At 38.8% G+C, this 20,355-nt stretch overlaps 1 protein-coding gene across 10 annotated transcripts in view; it reads left to right on the forward strand.

Annotated features, from left to right (window-relative positions):
* The window catches only part of Fam120b (family with sequence similarity 120 member B), a 109,240-nt gene that overhangs the window by 20,186 nt on the left and 68,699 nt on the right, over nucleotides 1-20,355 (forward strand). For 8 of the 10 annotated variants that reach the window (XR_015445387.1, XR_015445388.1, XR_015445391.1 and 5 more), the window contains exons 2-3: nucleotides 1,525-3,029; nucleotides 10,119-10,299. Coding sequence is in view for 6 of the 10 variants with exons in the window: in XM_087196014.1 (XP_087052140.1) it covers nucleotides 1,545-3,029; nucleotides 10,119-10,299 (1,666 nt within the window). In the remaining 4 variants the exon portion in view is untranslated. Of the gene's footprint in view, nucleotides 1-1,524; nucleotides 3,030-7,234; nucleotides 7,335-10,118; nucleotides 10,300-20,355 lie in introns of those variants that run through there. The other 2 variants (XM_087196015.1, XM_087196016.1) reach the window with 2 other exon arrangements.

Below are 20,355 nucleotides of genomic sequence, written 5' to 3' on the forward strand. Positions count from 1 at the left end.
ATATGCACCTGGGCCCTCAGCCCTGTGTCTTAGGCATAATTCATTTTGTGTTGCTGTTTGCGTATTAAGGATTTTTTTGTTGTGTTTTATCAAAGGACACAACACCTTGATAACATAGAGAAAAGCCATAGTGAAAAAATGTACCATTGAAGTATAAGATAACTTTATAAACTTTTTTCTGATCATTGATGGACCTTGTAGCCTGCCTGAAGAATATCTTATGTATAAGGTCATCTTATTATATAAAGTTTTCTGGTTATGGTTTTTAGTTTGTTTGATCTTTTGAGACAGGGTCTTGCTTTGTAGGTTAGGCTGGCCTTGAACTCACTATGTAGCCCAGGCAGCCCTCAAAGTCACAGCAATCTTCCTGCTTTACCCTCCCTGGTACTGGGACTACAGGTGTACGTCGCTACTCCCAGCTTGGCTATGTTTTTTGTTTGTTTTTGTTTTTTCCAAATTTTGAATTCTAACTCTTGGACTTTTTTGTTGTTGTTGTTGTTGTTGTTTTTGGTACTGGGATTGAACTCGGGACCTTGCACTTGCGAGGCAGGTGGCGGAACCACTGAGCTAAATCCCCAATCCTCTTGGACTATTTTGTATCTTTTAAAATTTTAGAGTGGATAGTTTTCCATTCGGTCACTATCTCAAATGTTACATTTAGCACAGTGAATTTTTTTGTTTAGTTTTGTTTTTGGTACCAGGGATCGAACTCGGGTCCTTGCGCGGTAGAACCACTGAGCTAAATCCCCGGCCCAGCACAGTGAATTTTTATGTAGTTTTTTTAATGCTTTAATTGAGGAATACTTGACATGTGTTTACATGTACAATGTAGTAAGTTTTAACATATTCCACACCCATGAAACTTTAAACACAATCAGAGTAGTTCACATCTTTCACCTCCAAAGTGTCCCCCAGAATCCATCCCTCCTGTCTTTTCCCATTGCAGACACAGCTTAACTGCTGTCACTACAGACTAGCTTAGCTTTGAGTGAGCTAGAATTTTACCAAGCAAGTTATTGTGTGCTCTTTTTCTGGTCTGGCTTCTCTCAGTCAGCAAAAGTATTTGGAGTATTATCCATTTTGCTTTTTGTTTGTTTGTTTGCTTTGTTTTGTTTTGGTACCGGGGATCAAACTCGGGATATTGCGCTTGTGAGGCAGGCGGCAGAACATTTTGCTTGTTTCAGTGTATCTTATAACTCCAATTTAAGTTCTTAGGTGGGAAATAATTTTTTTTGAAAACTCTTAACCTCTTATTGGATGTATCGTATTGAAATATCATAAATAATAGTCTTAGTGAAAAGCTTAAAAGATTGCTATACTCTATTGTCTTTGAAGTCAAGCTCCAGTGATTAATGTATGCTTAAAGTTTTAATTGAAAACTCTTAGGCTTCTGGCCAGTGTGTTGTGTTAGCTTGATGTCAGTTTTTTGGGATATTAGCTATTGCCTTGTGTTTGCTTTGAAAAGTTCTATATGTCTAGTAATAAGCTCATAGTTACTAATTATGGATTTATTTTTCTTTGCAGATCTTTTGCAGAATCCAGATATGGGTGTGAGAGGGTTGCAGGGGTTTGTGAAAAGTACCTGCCCACATGTATGTACAGTAGTCAACCTCAAAGAGATGGCAGAGCACCACCTCAACAGGCACCCGGACTGTACTCCGACCATCGTGGTGGATGCCATGTGCTGTCTCCGATACTGGTACACTCCAGAATCTTGGATCTGTGGTGGCCAGTGGCAAGAATACTATGCTTCTTTGCGAGATTTTGTTAAAACCTTTGCATCTGTTGGGATTAAGTTGATATTCTTCTTTGATGGCATGGTGGAGCAGAATAAAAGAGAAGAGTGGGTCAAACGAAGGCTTAAGAACAACAGGGAGATATCCAAGATTTTCCATTACATAAAGTCACGTAGGGAGCAGCCAGGCAGAAATATGTTCTTTATTCCCTCTGGGCTGGCCATATTTACACGGTTTGCTCTGAAGGCACTGGGTCAGGAAACCTTGTGTTCATTACAAGAGGCAGACTATGAGGTGGCTTCCTATGGTCTCCAGCATAACTGTCTTGGGATTCTTGGAGAAGACACCGATTACTTAATTTATGATACTTGTCCCTACTTTTCAATTAGTGATCTCTGTCTAGAGAGTCTTGACACAGTCATGCTATGTCGAGAGAAGCTTTGTGAGAGTCTGGGTCTCCATGTGGCTGACCTGCCTCTGCTGGCCTGTCTGCTTGGCAATGATATCATACCAGAGGGAATGTTTGAGAGCTTTCGGTACAAATGCTTATCTTCCTATACATCTTCAAAAGAGAACTTTGACAAAAAGGGTAATGTTATCTTAGCTGTATCAGACTATATATCCAAAGTTCTTCACTTGCATCAAGGTGAGAAAAAATTAGAAGAGATGTTACCTTTGGGACCAAACAAAGCTCTTTTTTTTAAAGGAGTGGCATCGTATCTCTTGCCAGGACAGAAATCTCCATGGTTCTTTCAAAAATCCAAAAGTGTAACAATGTTGGACAAGCAAGAAATATCCATGAGTTCAGACCCTGAATCCAAGCGAGAGGTTCCCATTTGTACAGAGCCTGAATCCAAACAAGAAGTTCTCACATGTGCAGATCCTGATTCCAAGGAGAAACTTCCCATATGTGCAGATCCTATATTGAAGGAGGAAGTTCCCATATGTGCAGATCCTGAACCTAAGCAAGAAGTTCCCAAGTGTGCAGATTCTGAATCCAAGAAAGAAGTTCTCATGTGCATAGATCCCAAATCCAAGAAAGAAGTTCCCATGTGCGTAGATGCTGAATCTAACCAAGAAATTCTCATGTATATAGATCCTGAACCCAAGCAAGGAATTCCCATATGTACACACCCTGTAATAAACCAGAAATTATCTGTAGGAACAGACCCTGAACTTAATCTGGAAGCTTCCATGTGTGTATACCCCGAAGTTACACAAGAAGATCCCATGGATATGGGCCCTGAAATAAAAGAACAAGTAACCATGGTTTCAGATCCTGAAATCTTAAAGGTAGGTGGATGTGCCCACACCCATCCAAGATGTCATAATTGAAAATATATTCACTAATAGATTTGTTAGTGAAGATTTACTACCTGTAATAGTTAAGGGACTGCAGGGGCTACACAGAGTAAGAATCTCTGAGTCTAGGATGGTGTTGTGGATGTGAAAACACATTACAGTATAACCCACTTCACATGAGTAAAATGAGCACAGCTGTAGGAATTCCAAGGAGAGAGAAAGTTGTGGGTTAAGGTACAGGGGGAAGTTCCTTGGAGAAGTGAATTCAGAGCCAGATCTTCATGGTGCCAGTATTTGCTTTGCATAAGCAAAGACTTAGGTTGTGGGAACCCTAAGCACATAGCAGCTGGAATCTGTCACCATGGAGCACAATTAGAATATCCAAGCTGAAGCATAGAATTTGAGGGGAGAAAAAAATTGGAAGCAGTAGAGTCTTGTCAGATTGTTAAGCTTATTAAGGTGGGAATAATTCTGAGGAGGGCTGGGGATTTAGCTCAGTGGCACCCTGCCTGCCTCGCAAACACAAGGTCCGGAGTTTGATTCCTGGTATCAAAAAAAAAAAAAAAGAAAATATTGGGAATAATTCTGATGATTTTTTGTTTTGTTTTTTGTTTTGATTTTTGGTACCGGGGATCAAACTCAGGATCTTGTGCTTGGGAGGCAGTTGCCGGAACCACTGAGCTAAATCACCGGAAGGAATAATTCTGAGAATTTTACAGAACCTTTGAAGAGTTTGGTGGAGGGTCACTATTAGGCATCTGTTTGTATGAGGTCCTACATTAGGCACAGTCCTTATCTTTTCTCTTTTGATCCTCAACAGCTCTGCAAGATAGGTATTATCTTGGTTTTCCCCTTGCTCCAGTACTAGAGATCACAGCCATGATCTCATACATGTTACACTTCCTGAGTCACACTCCTGTCCCCATTATCCTGGTTTTACAGTCATATGTCTGCATGAATGCTCAGTGGCGTCTCAACAAATATGATCTTGAACTTTTTATTGTTCACAGCGTTGTGTCAGTATGTTTCATCTAGTTATACAAGCAGCACACCTAGGAATTTCCCATTTTTAAAATCAATCTTCATGAGTTTTATTGCTTTTGTTTATTAAATGAGTTGTGAAGTTGTATAGTATCCATTTATATCATCTTAGTGTAGCTATCTTGTCTGGATGATCACAATCCCTAAGAACACTTCCTGAGCAGACTTTCCAGCTTTGCAGTCCACTTGTAATGCTTCGTGCAGAAATAAAGTCCTTTGTTTGCATCTCATAACTCTTAGGACAAAAATGGCCTTATTGTAGCCATGGCTTTTCAACACCTGGCCTCTACCAGTGTCTCTAGAGCTTTGTGTCTCATTGATTTTTTTTTCTCAGCTTTATAGCCTTGTATGTGCTCTTCTCCTGAAAAGCTCCTGCTACCTTTGTAGTTAATGCTTTTTAAAGTTTTCTATAACAGCTTGGGAGTCACTCAGAGAAGTATTGGGCAGTAGTATATTACTCAGCTTTTCGTTGTTGTGACCTAATACTTGACATACACAATTTACAGAGGAAGAGTTTATTTTTGCTCACTTTCCAGAGGATTTAGTTCGTTAGCTAGGTCCAAAACAGAAGCACCATGGTAGAAGGGCTTGGCAGAGCAAAGCTGCTGAGTTCATGGAAGCTGGGAAAAGCTGAGCAAGGGAACAGTGCCAGAGATGAACGGGCCAGGGACAAGGTCATGCTTTTGTAACTCACCTAGACAAACAGAAGTGTGTTTTACTAAACCTCTAGCCAGTTGCTAAGCCAGTCAAGCTGACAGTTAAGCTTAACTACCACACATGGTTTGTGTGCCTGATGTTCATGGTACACCCTGCAGTTGGACTTCCTTGTGTGTGATAAATGCCTTCTTGCTAGACTGTCACAGTGGTGAGGACAGGGTCTCGTCTATTTTCTCAGTGCTTGTCCTTTGTGCTCACAGTGGCTCATTAAATATTTTGTTTAATGAATTACTTGCTTTTTCTCATACCTTTAACTTCTTAGTGACTTCTTCCTTTCCTGCTGTATATTGATCTTATTAACCTAGCTGTGTTGCTTACATATTAGCACATAAGCTAGTTTATTAATAAGCACAAATAATTACAGTAAGATCTAGAATATGATACCCCTTTTAGTAGAGTTGCAGGTGAAAATGTCATTCAAGTATTTGTATAAGTACTTCAAGGGAGGAAAAAAGAATTGGGCTAGAAATTGGAGGAAGGTTGAGTTGGACCTTCAAGCAAAAATGTTGACAGGCAGGAGCATTATGAGTCACAGCAGAGGAACAGACCTGGTGCTGACAGGAGTAAGAGATTTTTTTTTGATTTTTTGGTTTTTTGGTACCAGGGATTGAACTCGGGTCCTTGCATTTGCAAGGCAGGCAGTGGAACCACTGAGCTAAATCCCTGGCCCAGGAGTAAGAGATGTTTGAGGAGTGAATGATGTCATCATGACAAGAAATGTGGAGAGGGCAGGGTGCTGACTCTGACTGCTTTAGTTTATTCAGCTTATTGGTGCAGTCTGGATATAGAAATATTAGTTCAATATAGATTATACAGAGATAATTCACCTTAGATATATGTGTATGTAATGATTAGAGGCATCCTTCCCATCTTCTCATTCCATCATCACACAGCTCTGTTGAGAGGAGGCTGATACTTGGCTTCTCACATGACAGGAAAGTTGTGCCAAGGCCAGTGATGACCTATTAGTCATGGACCTCACACTAGGCAGAGCCAGGGTTTGAACCTCAGCCTTTGATGCCACGCTCTTAACAAGGTCATGTTTACCTTCTCTGATAGTGTGGAAGTTCATTGACACCTGGGAAGGTAAGATGAATGTGGACAGATTCCTGTGGAAGTCATGTGTTCCTAGTCTCATACATAGTTATAGAAGTAACATCTGACGGAGCTCAGGGCTGCATAGGCACCCCGGGGAAATGGTGTCGGCTTGTGTTCCTGCACACTCTCTGCTTTCTCTTGTCCCTATATCACTCTGTCCTCCCTCCACTATATAGTCCAGGCTGGCATTGAACTCACTGTATAGCCCATGCTTGCCTTGAACTAATGGTGATCCTCCTGCCTCAGTCTCTTGAGTGCTGGGATTACAGGCATGCACCACCATGCTAGGCCTCCTATTTCTTGACTTTCCTTCCTATCTCATTTGCATATGCTTTTGTACACATTCTTATTGGGCTGGAGGTCTGTCCTACGGCTCTTCTACATGCTTCATGGGTCCCATTCCTGTTCACCTCACCCATTTCCTCCAAAGGAGTTGGGGCCTGACAGATTGAATGAGACTACAGAGGGCATCCTGTGAATTATGAAAATTTTGCCCTCAATTTTTATATTTATGAAGGAAGCATTGGATATTTTTCAGCAGGGTGATGTGATCAGGTAGATATTTTACGAAACATTGGTTGTTTATACTGCAGAGGATAGATTTCAGGTGACTATCGAAAAAGCTCAGGTGAAAGGAAAGAGCTACAATTAGGAAAATGGTGGTAGAAAATGAAGAAACAACCTCACAGTGTTTCAGAAGTGAAACTACCAGTAAGGGGGGTCATGCTGTGAATGTAGTTCTTTCCTGGGCACCAGGGATAGTAGTTGCATTAGCTGAGAGAGGAGGAGGCAATTAGCTGAGCCCCAGTGCAAGGGAGTGGGATACATGGCACTGTGACATGTCCATGCAGTGAGGTACGGGCCTCAAGTTCTTTACTAACAGGAGGCAGGCATTTAGGAATGTTCTTTGACATCTCACAGGAACCTCAATAGAAGAGCATGTAGGATGGAGACTTAAGAAACCACAAAGAGAGAAGGAAAGTGAGGAAAATGACCACCAAGAGTCCAAGAAGACAGCTTTCAATAATAGAAGAATGATGAAATGGCCTAATAACATATTTCTTGGATTGTGTTTCCATCGCTTGTCATATGACTGTATCGAAATTTAAATTAGGGAGAAGTTTGGCTTATGTGGAGTCCGCTAACTGGAGTTTTTTTCCAGACCACTGTTTGTTCAGTGTTGGTTTTGGGGATCTTTCTGAAACAAATCACACCTCTGGTGTCTTGTTGGTGCTTGAGATCCTTTTTTAAGTTATATGGAAAAATGTTTAAGTGCTTTTCAGTTTTGTTTTGGTTGAGTTCTACTGTACTTGAATATTATTGCAGTTTTTTTTCCCCTTGCATTGTTCTTCTTTGAATGGTTTTTTTTTTTTTTTTTTTTGGTACCGGGGATCGAACTTGGGTCCTTGCGCTTGCGCAGCAGGTGGCGAAACCACTAAGGTAAATCCCCAGCCCTGAATGGTTTTAATTTTTTATATGTGTATGTTTGATAATAAAGTTATTTTAAAAATTAAAAAAAGGATAGAAGAGTGGCCCTGGAGTGTGAGTGCTGTAGAGACAGTGGTCAGGAAGCTGGGCTTGGGCTAGACAAGAAGCACTTGGGTTGACAGCCGCTTTGGTGACTATAGTCAGATGCTGCAGCCAGTTGGAGGTTAGAGGCCACTCACAAGGGTTTGAGGAGTTGGCAGTAGGAATGAACCTTGGAAGGTCATCTGAGGCCTGTCTGTGGGCAGATAGGCAGGTGCTGTGTAACATAGTAGGTCATGTGTATGCCTTGTTCACATTTACTGAACTTAATTGTATCTTTAGAAACAATTTTGAAGTTTAGGTTGCCTTCGCATCTCTTCTTTAAAAACTTTTTTGCAGTAGAGTCCTGCAACCTTGTCTCATAGGCAGCTATAATTCCAGTCTGAGTGGTTGAACATGGTAGAGTTGCGCCAGATGCCTTAGGTGGAAAGGCCACGGTGCAGGGCAGTGTCAGGGCATAACTGTGTCCACACACCTGTGTTTTTTCCATGTCAGAGTGTTTTAAAAATCATGAGATTGAAGAGCAAATAATGTAGTTTTCATAATGCTTGATAAGCTACATTAATTTTGCTTTAGAGTCTTTTAGATTAGGTGACTATGATTTTGCAAGTATAATGTGCTTGTATGTATAACATTGAAGGGTAGAAAAAAAAGCACTTAGAGCATGCTGACCTAATTGATGAATTTAAAATCATTAGTTGTAGAGAACTTAACTGAACACTTTGTGTCCCCAGGAGTGAATGTTAACATCTCAAATTCTGTATGGTTGTCAAAATTAAAGATTTCTTGGTACATCTGTAAAAATGTCAACTTCTTTGAAATGAAAGGAATCAGAAATGGCAAATGGAATAGGAACAACTTGGAAGCATTTCTGCTATAAAGGGATCATGAAATACATAGTTTATATGAAATACATAGTTTGTATCTCCACAGTCTGTATGGAAAGGGCCAGCGGCATTGGTCACTTGTGATCATCGTCACCTGGTTAGAGCATCAAGTGAGGGCCCTTTGGTTCTGCAATACAACCTAACTCTTTTAACCCATCCCTCCGTTGCTCCCTTTCTTACTTAAAACTGAGTTTACTGATCATAAAGCCATTCACAGATCTACCTTGGTTTGAAGACACTGTAGCAGTGCAGTAGACATCCTGTTGTGGTCTGGGTTCTGAAGAGAGCTGGGCATTTGGGCAGTCTTGGTTAATGGTTTGACACTGACCAACTGAGCAGCACTCCTCACCCACCCTCAAGCAGCCCTGTGAGTTGGCATTTTTCACTAAACCCATGGTTTACATGATGAAAGTGTGGGACAGCAAGATTGGCTCAGGTCTACAATAATGAATCCACCTAATGAGGACTCCCTAAGTATACATAAATGAAACTGATTCAGATTTTTTTTTTTTGTACGGGGATCGAACTCATGACGTGCTTTCGAGGTAGGTGCGGTGCCACTGAGCTAAATCCCCAGCCCTGATTCATAGTTTTTGCTAGCTTAAGTCATCCTAACATCACATTTTAAATGCTTTTGGAAGATTGGATTTGAATTCTGAATTTAATTTATTAATGTTAATTTATTCCCAAGTAATAAGAATGTTCTCCACAGGAAAATAAAACCTGTATATAGGTTATTATAGATCCTGTGATCATAACTGCTTATTTAATGAAGAAGTGGAATTAATTTAAACCACATATCTTATTTTCTTCCATGTGGCATCCAAAAGGAGATGTGTTGGCTTGTGGTTTTTGCTCAATAAACAATTACTGAGGCCAGTCATGGTGGTATACCTGTGGTCTCAGCTCCTCAGGAAACTGAGGCAGGATGCTCACTTAAGCCAAGAATTCAAAGCTAGCCTGGGAAACAGGGAGACCTCATCTCAAAACAAGCCTGTTGAATGACCAAATGAAGGAGTGTGGTATAGTGTCTAGCCCCAAATGGTTCATAGCTTTGATAGGAGAGGTTAGGCAAGATAACAGTTGAGCTTCAGGAGCAGGAGTTGGGTAGTTCTAGTTGGGGGAGGAGTAGAAAGTTCATGGAGCAAGTACCTTTGGTTGTGGAGTAGGAGGTTGGAAGCTGTGGTGGGGAAAGATGTTCTGTGTGGGAATTTTTTTCCTGGAGTGCAAGGGGAGGTGGGAGAGTTTTGTTCTTGAGGAGTCATGAAAATATACCACTGAGACTGCAGTGTAGCATTTTCTATGGGGATGAAATGGTTTTTACAGTATAAGGAAACAGAGGGGACTAGAATGTCACAGTGAAGAATTTGTGGTAGCCATTCAAACGTCTCAAGGAGGGAAGCAATGGACCTTTTTCCAAGAAGACAGTGTGGTGGTGGTGAAAGATAGATTGGGAGGGGGAGAAACTGGATCTGGGATCATTTGGGAGCCTTTTGTGGCAGCCCTGGTGGAAATTAGCTAGCAAGCACATGGTTACTGAGAGGCCTCATGTAGACAAAATGATGAGGTACTATAGAGCTAAATATGGTAAGACTGGCAGACTGGAGGTAGACAGTGGAGGAAGAGCAATACAAATGAGGATAGAACGTGGTAGTCCAAAGGAAGTAACACACATGCCACTAATGTCCTGAATTTGAAGGCAGTTACTTGGGTGCTGTAATAAAACTGGCGTGTGATGAAAGTGTTGAACATTTCTGTTTGAAGATCACTGTTTTTGTGGAGAAACCCACTGCATTTTCATTTTGCACAGATTGCTCAAATGCATCATGTCCATGCAGAAAGCTACCTGGTGTACAACATCATGAGCAGTGGAGAGATCGAGTGCAGCAACACCTTAGAAGATGAGCTGGACCAAGCCCTGCCCAGCCAGGCCTTCATCTACCGCCCTGTCCGCCAGCGCGTCTACTCAATCTTACTGGGAGGCTGCCAAAGTGAGTGCTCTTGGTCTGTCTTTGTAACAGTTAGGTTGGAGTTGAATTCTGGGAAGCTGACTGATGAAGTTGAGTGCCTTCTCTCAGGACAAGGAGACAAATTGGTTTTGCTTCTCTGTAAGATCTGTAATTGCAAATACCACTCACATCTGTGAAAATTTAAGGATTAGTGCCAGGGGCCTCTATATCTAATTAGCGAGCAGTTGATCAGAGGTCATTAATGAGGAATGTATTGTTTCTATGAAATGTCATATTTTAATGCCTTAGGATTTGTGCTTTTGAAAAAATGAGAAAACTTCCCTTTTGTAGGCTTATAGGGTGTATTTATTACTAGATGAAAACAATGCTTATTTAGACGCCCTTCAAAATGTGATTTTCATAAAATTTTACAAAATCTAGGGCATCATATATTAAAATATAAACACAATTTTCCTTTAGAGTTTTGGTAATTAAGTTTATTTTTTTCCCATTGTGTACTTAACAAAAAGAATAGAGGAAGGGACATCAATGTGCAGAACAATAACAGGAGAGCCCCACATGTGAAGTTAGTTACCCAGGACCTCATAACTTGCTGCTAGGAATAGTGTATAAGAGACTGTACTTAGAGCTCAGTGGTGTGCAGTGCACTTAGTTACTTTTTTGAGGCCTTGTTCGCACTAGATGGAGACCTTAGAGGTACTTCCTCCTCTGATTGGAGATGGCTTTGATAAGAATGTAGTCTAGCAAGGTGTGATCCAGACAAGAGATAGAAGTCAGAGTGCCAGTGAAAGATGTCTGGGGTCCATTTGTCTAAGAACCATTATTTTTACACATACCAATATATTAATACTAGTCTATTAGTTCAGAAAGTAAACTGTTATAACCTAAAGGAGGTGATACTATCACCAGATTAAAAAGCTGTTGTTCTTTTAGGGGTGGTGGAGTTTATGGAATCCAGGGTCTAGTAGACTCCTGACACGATCCCGCATGTACTCCTTCCTCCCGCACACTGCAAATGCCACACGACTGAAGGAGCTGGGCACCAGCAAAAGTTTTATACTGGTTTAAATACAGAAATGAAAGAAACTATGTGGTCAACTCTGGTTTATTGTTTACACACTTAAATGTTTTCTGTTTGTCCTTTTTTTTTTTCCTATTTTCTTACATAGCTCTCTGACCATATTCTTTCTTAACTTAAATAGTTGCACATTGATCCTACCAACTTGGAAGAAAGAAACTTCTTCAGAAAAAAAATTTATATTATAGAATAATATTTACTTGTAATTGTTTCCAAACTATTTCATTAAATGAGATTAAGCTATATAAATGTCATTAACTTAAATTTGATACTTTGTTAATGTAATTTATTTACAGCTGTATAGGTAACTTCATTAGATAACCACATAAGCAGGAAAATTACTCAGATTGAAACCTACATTCAAAATTGATCTTTAATTCCTTAACTTTGTGGCTTTCAACATGAAGTTTACATTATTAGGATATGAAAATAAAATGTTGCTATTGATTGATTGATGGTGATAATAATGGAGTGTATTCCGTATTACATGCTTGGCTTAGTTCATTATTCGTGTGTACATGAAGATGTTGTGTGTTCTAGTTGTTGAGTATGTACGTGTTCCATGAATATCAACAGTGTACTGATTTTCTGTGTAGTTGCTGAGAGGAGTTAAAATCTACAGCTATTATTGTGGGTTTTTCAGTCTTTTCCTTCAGTTCTATCAGCTTTTGCATCAGCTGTTTTAAACCTCTTTTGCTCAATGTATATACGTTGAGGATTATGTTTCTTAATGAACTGGCCTCATAAAAAAATTGAAAATTATGAGATTTCCTTTAAAATTGGACCATATTAATGATACATATTTTGTGAAACATTCATATATCATATTTTGTTTATTTTCATCCCTGTTAACTCTCTTCATTTTCCCCCCACCCCTTTTTCTATCTCTAAAAGTCTTCTAATTTCCAGTCATCTTTTATTTTATTTAGTTGTTTATTTTTAGATTGCTCGTGTAAAAGGAAATATGCGATCTTTCACTTTCTGAACATTGCATTACTTCACTTAACATGATTCTTTAGTTCATCCGTTTTCCTGCAAATGGCATGATTTTATTTTTATGGCCAAATAATATTTCATTATGTATGTGGATCACATTTGCTTTATACATCATCTGTTGACAGGCATTTTGGCTGTTTCCAAGCTTACTTTTGTGAATTTCTCTTCCCAACATGGGTATTTATGTATCACTGTAGTATGCTATCTTTAATTTCTTCAGGAATATACCAAGCAGTGGTATATCTGGATCAAATGGCATTTCTGTTTTTAAGTTTTTGATGAATGTCACATGGATTCCCATAGTAGTTGTACTAGTTTTCATTCCCATCAACTGTTTAAGTCCCCACATTCTCACCAGCATCTTTGTTTTCTGTACTTTTTTTTCTGGTGCTACTGGGAATTGAACTAAGGGCCTTCACACTTTGCTACATCCCCAGCCCAATTTTATTTTTAAATTTGAGACAGAGTCCCAATAAGTTCCCCAGGCTTGGCTCAAACTTGTGATCCTCGTGCATCAGCTTCTCACAGTGCTGGGATTACAGGTGTGTGACACCATGCATGCCATTTTTTGTATTCTTTTGTAGCTGTTCTAGGGTGAGATGGAATCTCAGTGTAGTTTTGCTTTGCATTTCCCTAATGGCTAGAGATGTTGAACATTTTTTTTTCATATACAATACTTATTGGTCATTTCTACTTCTTTTGAGAATTGTTTGTTCAATTCATTTTGGCTATTTATTGATTAGGCTATTTGTGCTTTTTTTGGTGTTATTAGAATTCTTTATTCTAGATATTAACCCTTTATTATAAGAGTGCTTATTAAAGATTTTCACCCATTCTGTATAGGTTGTCTTTTCACTCTGTTGCTGTGCAGAAGCTTTTTAGTTTGATATAGTATTTTTTGTTGATTCTTGATTTCATTATTATTGTTGTTGGGATCCTATTCAGGAACTCTTTGCCTATGACTATGGCTTTAAGTGTTTCTCTTATGTTTTCTTCCAGCATTTTCAAAGTTTCTGGTCTTATATCTAGGTCTTTGAACCATTTTGATTGAATTTAATACAGATTGAGAAATAAAGAACTAGTTTCAGTCTTTTTTTTGCATGTGGATATCCAGTTTTCCAGTACCATTTGCTAAAGGGGTTGTCTTTTTTCCAGGTATGATTTTTGGCTCCTTTGTGAAACATTGGATGTTTATAGTATAATTTGAAACTGGGTATTGTGACACCTCCAGCATTGCTTTTTCTTTTTTTGCTCAGGACTGCTTTAGCTATTGTGGGTTTTTTGTGTTTCTTTGTGAATTTTAAGATTATTATTTTTAGTTCTGTGTAGAATGTTGTTATTGTTTTAATAGGGATTGCATTGAATCTGTAGATTATATTTGGTAATATGGCTATTTTAATAATAATAGTTCTGCTGATCCGTGATCAAGGGAGGTCTTTCTATTTTCTGTTTTCTAATGTCTTCAATTTCTTTCTTAATTGTTCTGCAGTTTACATTATAGAGGTCTTTTACCTTCTAGATTAGGTTGATTCCTAGGCTTTTAATTTAATTTTTTGCAGCCACTATGAATGGAATTGTTTTCATGATTTCCTTCTTATTGGGTTTATTATCAGTGATTTTTATGTGTTGATTTTGTATGCTGTCACTTTCCTGAATTTGTTTATTAGATCTAAGAGTATTCTGATGGAGTATTTAGGGTCTTCTATGTAAAGAATCATTGTCTGAAAATACAATTTGACCTCTTCCTTTCCTGTTTGTATTCTTACTTCTTTCTCATGCCCAATTGCCCTGGCTAAAGTTTCAAGTATATACTGAACAGAAGTGGTGAGAGTGGACAGCCTTGTCTTGTTCCTGATTTTAGAGGAAATGCTTTCAGCTTCTCCCTATTCAGTACTTTGACTGTGGGTTTCTTGTATATGGGGTTTTTACAATTTGAGGCTAGATCTTTCTATACCTATTTTCTTCAGGGTTTTTATCCTGGAAGGATGTTGAAATTTGTTGAGGTGTTTTCTGCATATTTTCAGATGATCATATGGGATTTTAAAAACTCTTTTTATGTTGTGTATTAACATTTATTAATTTATGTAAATTGAACTATCCTTGCATCCCTGGAATTAATCCAATTTGGTGATAGGATATGACCTTTTTAATGTGTTGTTGAATTCTGTTTATAAGAATTGAGGATTTTTACATCTGTATTTATTGTGTATTGCATTTATGTTGATTGCATCTGTGTGATATTGCTGGTCTGTGGTTCTCTTTCTTTTCTTTTTGTATCTGGTTAATGCTGGCTCTGTAGAAAGAATTTGGAAGCATTCTTTTCCTTTCTATTTCAAGGAAAAAAGGTCTGGTAAAATTCAATAGTAAATCCATTGGGTCCTAGATGTTTCTTAGTTGGGAGAGTTTTCATTACTATTTCAATCTCATTGCTTGTTATTGACCTGTTTGGATTTTTTTAACATCTGGATACAATTTTGGTAGCCCATATGTGTCTAGAAAGCCATCCCATTTTTTCTAGGTTCTCCAATTTATTGGAAATGAAGTTTTCAAAATGGTTTTGAATAATTGTCTTGACATTAGTGGTATCTGTTGTAATTTTGCTTTTTTTATGTCTAGTTTTAATTTGGATCTTCTTTTGCTTCTGGTAAGTTTGTCCAAGGGTTTATCATTCTTATTTTTTCAGAGAACCACCTCTTTGATTCATCGATCCTTTTGTATTGTTCTTTTAGTCTCTACTTCATTAACTTTTGCTCTGCTCATTATTCTTTCCTTCTAATAGTTTTGAGTGTGATTTTTTTTTTTTAGGACCTTGAGATGCATCATTAGGTTATTATTTGGTATTGCTGTTTTTCTAATGTAGGTACTCATAGCTGTAAACTTCTTGGAGCCACTTTCCTTGTGTCCCATTAATTCTGGTATGTTTTGTTTCCATTATTGGTTGTTTTTAGGAATGTTTGAGTTTCTTCTCCAATCTTTTCAGTGACCCACTGATTGCTTAAAAGTGTTTTACTGTAGTCTCCATGTGTTCGTGTAGTTTCTGTGGTTTCTTTTGCTATTGATTTCTAGTTTCATTTCATTGTGATCTGATAGGATGCATGATATTATTATTTCAGGGTTTTTTGGTATTTATCAAGACTTGGTTTATGGCCTAAACCAGTGGTGGTGAACCTATGGGATGTATGTGGCAGTGGGCTGTTTGTATCATCAGAAGCTCTAAAAGGTTCGCCATCACTGGCCTAAACTATGGTCCATTTTGCTTTGATCTGTAGTACAGTTTTGTTTTTGTTTTTGTTTCTGTTTTTGTTTTTTGAGACAAGGTCTTGCTTTGTTGTTCATACTGGCCTTGAACTTACTATATAGCCCAGGCTGGCCTTGAACTCCTGGAGGTCTTTCTGCCTCAGCCTCCTAAGTGCTAGGATTACAGGTACACACCACCACACCCAGCTCTGATCTGTAGTATAATTTAGCTCTGATGTTTCCTTCTTTCTTTTCTGTTTTTTTTTTTTTTTTTTTAAATCTGGTTGATATATTTGTGAGAGGGGGATATTGAAGTCACTCACTGTGATTGGATTGGAATCTATCTTTATGTCAGATGGTGTTTGTTTTATGAAACTGGGCACACCAGCACTTAGTGTTTATATATATTTACAATTGTTCTCTTTTCTTGGTGAATTATATCCATACAAAGTGAATGTTTCAGCTGGGCATGGTGGTGCATGCTTGTAACCCAGCACTTAGAAGGCTGAGACAGGGGATTGCTGCAAGTTTGAGGCCAGCCTGAGCTACATAGTGAGACCTTGATTCAAAAATCTCACAGGGAGAAAAAAAAAGGTGAATGGTTTGAAACAATTCAAGACTTTCAGGCAACCACAATAGTGTGACAAAAGACATGAAAGAGGACTTTGAAAACTGCCTCACAGACTGGCAGGAACAATAGGATAAGTGTGTTCAAAGCAGTGGAGAATATTTTGAAGGACATTGATGGCAATATTATCTTTTACTGTAATAAAAGTTTTTAAAATTTAAGCATTCACTGTATTTTTGATCACACCTCATAGAGGTACTTCTGCTTGCTTTCATTTTCTAGCTGCCTAGCGTATCATCTTCCATCCTTTTACTTTTAAGTCTCTGTATGTTTTTGCAGATGAGGTGTGTTTCTTGCTGGCAACATACAGTTAAGCCTAATTTTTGATCCAATTTTCCAATCTGTCTTTTAATTGGAGAATTATGACTATAAGGGTTTATTAATGAAAGGTATGTACTAATTCTTGTCATTTTTTTCTAGTGTTTGAGTCATTCCTGATTCTTACTCATTCATCTATTCTCCCTGTGAGATTTATTCTTTCTCATGGTCTTGTGGTTTTGATTGTTTTATTCCTCTGTATTTAGGATTCCTTCCTTATGTACTTTCTGTAGTTTTGGCTTCGTGGTCATGAATTTCTTTAGTTTGTACTTCCCTTGGAAGGTCTCTACTTTTCCTTTGATTTTGATGGGTAGCCTAACAGGATATAGTAATCTAGATTGGGAATTATTTTCTTTCAGGGCTTGCAATATGTCATTCCACACCTACCTAGCCTTTACGACTTCTGTTTGGAGATGTGTTATTCTGATGAATTTGTTATTGTGAATGATGTAGTGTTTCTCTTAACAGCTTTACAAATTCTTTATCCTGGACTTTTGGCAATTTGACTGGTATGTTGTGGAGAGGTTCTTTTTTTGGTCATGTCTATTTGGGATTCTGAATGCCTCCAGCACCTGAATATTCATCTTGTTCCCTAGATTTGGGAAATTTTTTCTATAATTTCAGTGAGTATGAAATTTACTATGCCATTAGCCTGTGCTTTGCCACCTTTTTTTTTTTTTTTTTGGCTTTTTGAGATAGGGTATTTGTCTTAGTTACTTTTCTCATGGTGAGACAAAATACCTGACACCCTAGGTTAAAGGAGGAAAAATTTATTTAGCTCACAGTTTGTAGAGACTTCAGTCCATAATCAGCTGGCTCCAAGGCACAGGGGCATATGGCAGAGGAGCGTTGAAGAGGAGAAACAGTTCATTGCACGCAGAAGACAGCAGAAGCGACAGTGGAGCAAGGGATCTGACAACCCTCTTTCTGTCCCTTATATTATATTCAGGCTGCTAGGATTAGGGTTGTGCCAAACCAGTCAGTGGACTGACTTAGTAATCATTCACCCTTAATCCTAGCATTGCACCATGAATCAGTCGCACACTCTAGATTCAGCTACCTCTGAAAAAGCCCCGCCTAAGGCTGCATGAGGCTGTGGGGGGTCATCTAGACCCAACCATGACAATGTCTGCCTTTTTCGTTCTTGAGACAAGATACTCAAGACACCAAACTAAAGGAGGAAAGGTCTATTTCACCTCATAGTTTATAGAGGTTTCAGTACATAGATGGCTGGCCCAAAGGCAAGATGGTATGACAGAGGGGCATGGTAGAGGAGAAACAGTCCATGGCAGAGCAGGCAATAGGTAGGAAGCAGTAAGCAGCAACGCCAAGCTCTCCTTTCCTTTTTAACTCTTCCAGACTACAAGCCTTTTGGATGGTTCTACTTATATATAAGGTTGGCCTTCCCATTATCCATACTCAGATCTATGCTAAACCAATTTAGTTATCACAGACCCTTAATCCCAGTATCACACCCCCTAATCCAGCATCATACACCCATGATCCAGCCACCACCAAAAATCCCCACCTTTGAGCATGTGAGGCTTTGGGGAGACATCTAGATACAAGCCATAATACAGAATCTCATTATGTAGTCCAGGCTAGCTTTGAATTTGTGGTGATCTTCCTACCTCAGCCTCCCAAGTGGTAGGATTACAGGCATGTGCCACCACACCTGGCCTATCCTCCTTCAGTCCAGTGAGTCTTAATTTGGTTCTTTTAGAGTTGTCTGAGAGCTCTTTAGTATTGTTTATTTCTTACTGGTTTTCTTTATTACTGTCTGAATGTTGTAGTGTGTGCATCCACATTGTCTTCAATGTGGGGAGGATATTTATACTGGACACAGTTGTTTTCCCCAGACTTCTGTTGTTAGACATCACCTGATGAAAGAAGGATGTGAAAATCTCTCAGTGCAGAGTTCTCCACAGCCTTTGTGCAAGTAGGAGAAACCACTGAGGGCAGCCAGGAGGCTGAGCTTCTCTCCCCTCAATGGTGATAAAGTACTTGGGCACTGCCTAGCTCGAGGGAAATGGTGGCTGTGTCCTGGAGATACAAAAAAAGTAGGGGGTTCTCTGTTTTCCTGTACTGCCTGCTGAGGCAGGGGAATTACTTAGGATGGCCCAGATGTGTATAAATTTGTTTCTTGCATGGTCTACTGATGCAGAAGCAGAGACAGAGTGGTCTTTAAGATGGCTCCCATACCTGACAGTATGTCTAAATGCAGGGAAATGGTGAGAATTGTCACTCCTATCCCTGGTCATTTTTGACTGACCTCAGATCATCTCTGTTTGGGGTATATTTGTTCAGTAGCAAACTCAGCACCCACAAGAATGTGCTGAGGCTTTCTTTCTTTGATCACACCCCACAAGGGAGGTTCCCCATCCTGCTGCTATTTGTTGAGCAAATGAGCTGCTATTTGTTGTCAGTATGTTTTACTTTTGGTACTTTACTTTCTAATATCAATATTTTATAGTTGTGACTGGTTGCTTGCTCACTCAAATTGCAATCCAATCATTTCCTGTGGTTCCCCTGCTTCCTCATATCCACCTTTTGGTATGGATGAATATCCTGGAGCTGCTTGTGAGTGCTATTTGCCTCTAACCTGCCATGATCCAGTCCTCTCAAAATTTCCTTTTTTTAAATTTATTTATTTATTTATTTATTTATTGGTACGGGGATCAAACTTAGGACCTTGCCACTTGCAAAGCAGGTGCGAGACCACTGAGCTAAATCCCCGGCCCTCAAAATTTCCTTTTTTTTTTTTCTTTTGGTACCGGGGATCGAACTTGGGACCTTGTGCTTGCAAGGCAGGCAGCAGAACCACTGAGCTAAATCCCCGGCCCTCAAAATTTCCTTTTAAAAAAAATTCTGGAATACTCCTTGTCTTGAAGTTGGCTTTGTCAGATATCAATATATGCATCAAGTATTCTCACTTAATGTTTGCATGGCATATATTTTCTCTGTGCTTTTCATTTTAATCTTTATATCTGTTTTTAAAGTGCATCTGTTCTTTAACAGCATGTCCAGCCTAGCAGTGTCTTTAAAAGAAAAAATTTAAAATAACTCTGTCTTTTAATTGGAGTGTTTTAGACCAGTAGTGGTGAACCTATGCACACGCACCACAGTGGCTGTTTATATCATTGAAAGCTCTAAAAGGTTCACCATTACTGGTTTAGACTGTTTACATTTAATGTAATTATTGACATTTTGGGTTTGTCTTCCACTTTGTTCTTTGCTCTGTACTTTTCCCCCTTATTTCCTTCTTTTTTGACTTTTAGAGTTTGTTAAATACATGTCAGTTGTTTTATACTCTCATTTGGAGTATTAGATTTCCCATTGTTTTCTTTTTAGTGATTACTCTAGGATAGTGGTGGCAGACCTGTGGCACCATGCCATAGCAAGCTGTTTGTATTCATTGAAAGTTCTAAGTTTCACCACCACTGCTCTTAGAGTTTACACTATGTATGTTAACATCACAATTTTCCTTCAGATAATATTATACTACCTTTTGTGAAATGTAAAAACCTTTTATCGTTATACTTTGATTTCTCCTAGTAGTTTTGCTATTGTCTTATGTAAATTGTTAAGAACTGTTTAATTTGAAATAATTACAGACTCAAAGGAGGTTGCAGAATTAGTCCATAGATTTCCATGTACCTTCACGCGGGTCCCCTCAAGAGATGAGTTCTGTGGCTAAAGTGTAACATCAACACTAGGAAATTGACACAGCATGGTATTGTCTACTAGGCTACAGGCCTCAATCATTTTTAGCCACTTTTACATGTGCTTGGGTGGGTTGGGTCATTTTTATTTCATGTTA

This window comes from Heterocephalus glaber, unplaced genomic scaffold, assembly GCF_053883595.1.
Source record: "Heterocephalus glaber isolate CG9 unplaced genomic scaffold, H.glaber_assembly_v1.0 deba00001610, whole genome shotgun sequence".
NCBI lineage: Eukaryota > Metazoa > Chordata > Mammalia > Rodentia > Bathyergidae > Heterocephalus > Heterocephalus glaber.